The 1618-nt window shown below is 35.2% G+C and overlaps 1 protein-coding gene across 2 annotated transcripts in view; it reads right to left on the minus strand.

Annotated features, from left to right (window-relative positions):
* Positions 1 to 693: 693 nt before the first annotated feature.
* The window catches only part of LOC138032414 (metabotropic glutamate receptor 7-like), a 14779-nt gene continuing 13854 nt past the window's right edge, over positions 694 to 1618 (minus strand). For both annotated transcript variants that reach the window (XM_068880077.1, XM_068880076.1), the window contains one exon: positions 694 to 1618. This exon is cut by the window's right edge and continues 1827 nt beyond it. In XM_068880077.1, the coding sequence (XP_068736178.1) occupies positions 1343 to 1618 (276 nt within the window). In that variant the 3' untranslated portion in view covers positions 694 to 1342.

Raw genomic sequence — 1618 nt, forward strand, 5'->3', positions numbered from 1 at the left:
TCGCAAAAGTATGGAATTGCCGCCCATCTCAAGGATGGAATTTGCCTAAACTAGCTTTTAAAAAGCCGATACGCGAAGCTTTATTTTTTGTCCTGGATGGCGCGGAGAATTATGTTGAAGCACCTAGCCTATTATCTAAAATTAGTGTATATTTTACATAGCTTTTTCTGTCTCCACTATGTTGCTTTTGTTGTTGTTTTGCCAAAAGTAAGTCATTTGAGTGATTTTCTTTATATATACATCTGTCAGTGATACTAATGTATTTTAATTTACTCCAAACGAATAATTATTGCTGATAATTTGGTATCAATGAGCGTAATAGTTATATGTAATTTTAATTACTTTTCATCTAAACAACTCGCCTCGACTAGCCTATGCTATTTGCAAGTTGTGTATGTACTTTATGTCAATGATGATAGATAGTGTAATAAATTGATGTTGAGTCTTTTGTGGATCGAGGTATTGCAGCTGGTCACCGTGGTAACACTAAATACAGTGCCCTAACAACTACGTTACGTACATTGGCGACCATTGAATCGCAGTACAACTTCGAGTTATCGAGAATTTTCTGGTCTGAGCAGCCAACCTCGTTCCCACACAAATAGCCATGGAAGCGAGGTTGCTGATAAGCCACACAAAATTTGAAGTCCATTTCGAGTCCGACCAAAATGAAATTGAATTTAATTACGTTAATTTCGTTCAATTTAACTTTATTTTGAATCTACTGTGTAAAACAACACATGCTCATTGGAATTTGCAAACAGTTCATCTGGAAATGTAATAACAAAAGGAGAACTATCTCCTCAGTTTTTGTAAGTAGCCTGGATCACAGTCCAGGACCTTCCACAACGCATTCATAACACAAGAGACTAAAGGATTCAGCAAAAAACCGACAAAATGTTCAAAATGTTCAATGTTAGTTAAAGAATTTAGTCTTTGCAATATTTTACGAACGTTAAAAGGAACATCCACTCTTAATACCAAAAGTTTAAACCGAAGCAAATTATGTTTACAAACAAGTTTGTTCGAAATTTGTTTTTAAAGCAGTGTTTATATCAAGAAAAGTGAATATTAAAATCGCTTATTTTCACTTTCAAATTTCGCGGGCGCAGCCATTTTGAATAATTGTCACGTGTTGCGGTTGCCCTATTGTTCTGACACAAAGAACTTTTGTCTAATAACAATAGGGCAATCGTAACACGTCACAATTTGAAAAAAAAAGGCGATTCTGAAACTTATTTGTTTCAAATACAAACACTTTCCTATGATTTTAAGTTAATTTTTTGATGAACTAGAAAAAAAAAAAAGGTCACTGATGCAGGGATTTAATCATCAAACACCTTCAATCACCGACTGTTCCTCCATTGTTGACTGTGGCACTGTTACTTTCTGCAATATTAAAATCCAGGGATTTTGTTCTTGATCTTAGTCTGGAGTTACTTTGAATATTCTTCTCAGGTTTGAATAAGACGATGTACACTTTCGGCAAGAAAATAAACAACAGGATTGTTGTTGCGCTTATCACGGAGCTAAATGCCAAAGCAATCACTTGAAGACCTCCACCGACACCAAAATATACCGGTAAAGACGCAATCCATATAACGCAGGAAGTGTACAT

Source organism: Montipora capricornis, chromosome 14 (genome assembly GCF_036669925.1).
Source record: "Montipora capricornis isolate CH-2021 chromosome 14, ASM3666992v2, whole genome shotgun sequence".
NCBI classification, from domain to species: Eukaryota; Metazoa; Cnidaria; class Anthozoa; order Scleractinia; family Acroporidae; genus Montipora; species Montipora capricornis.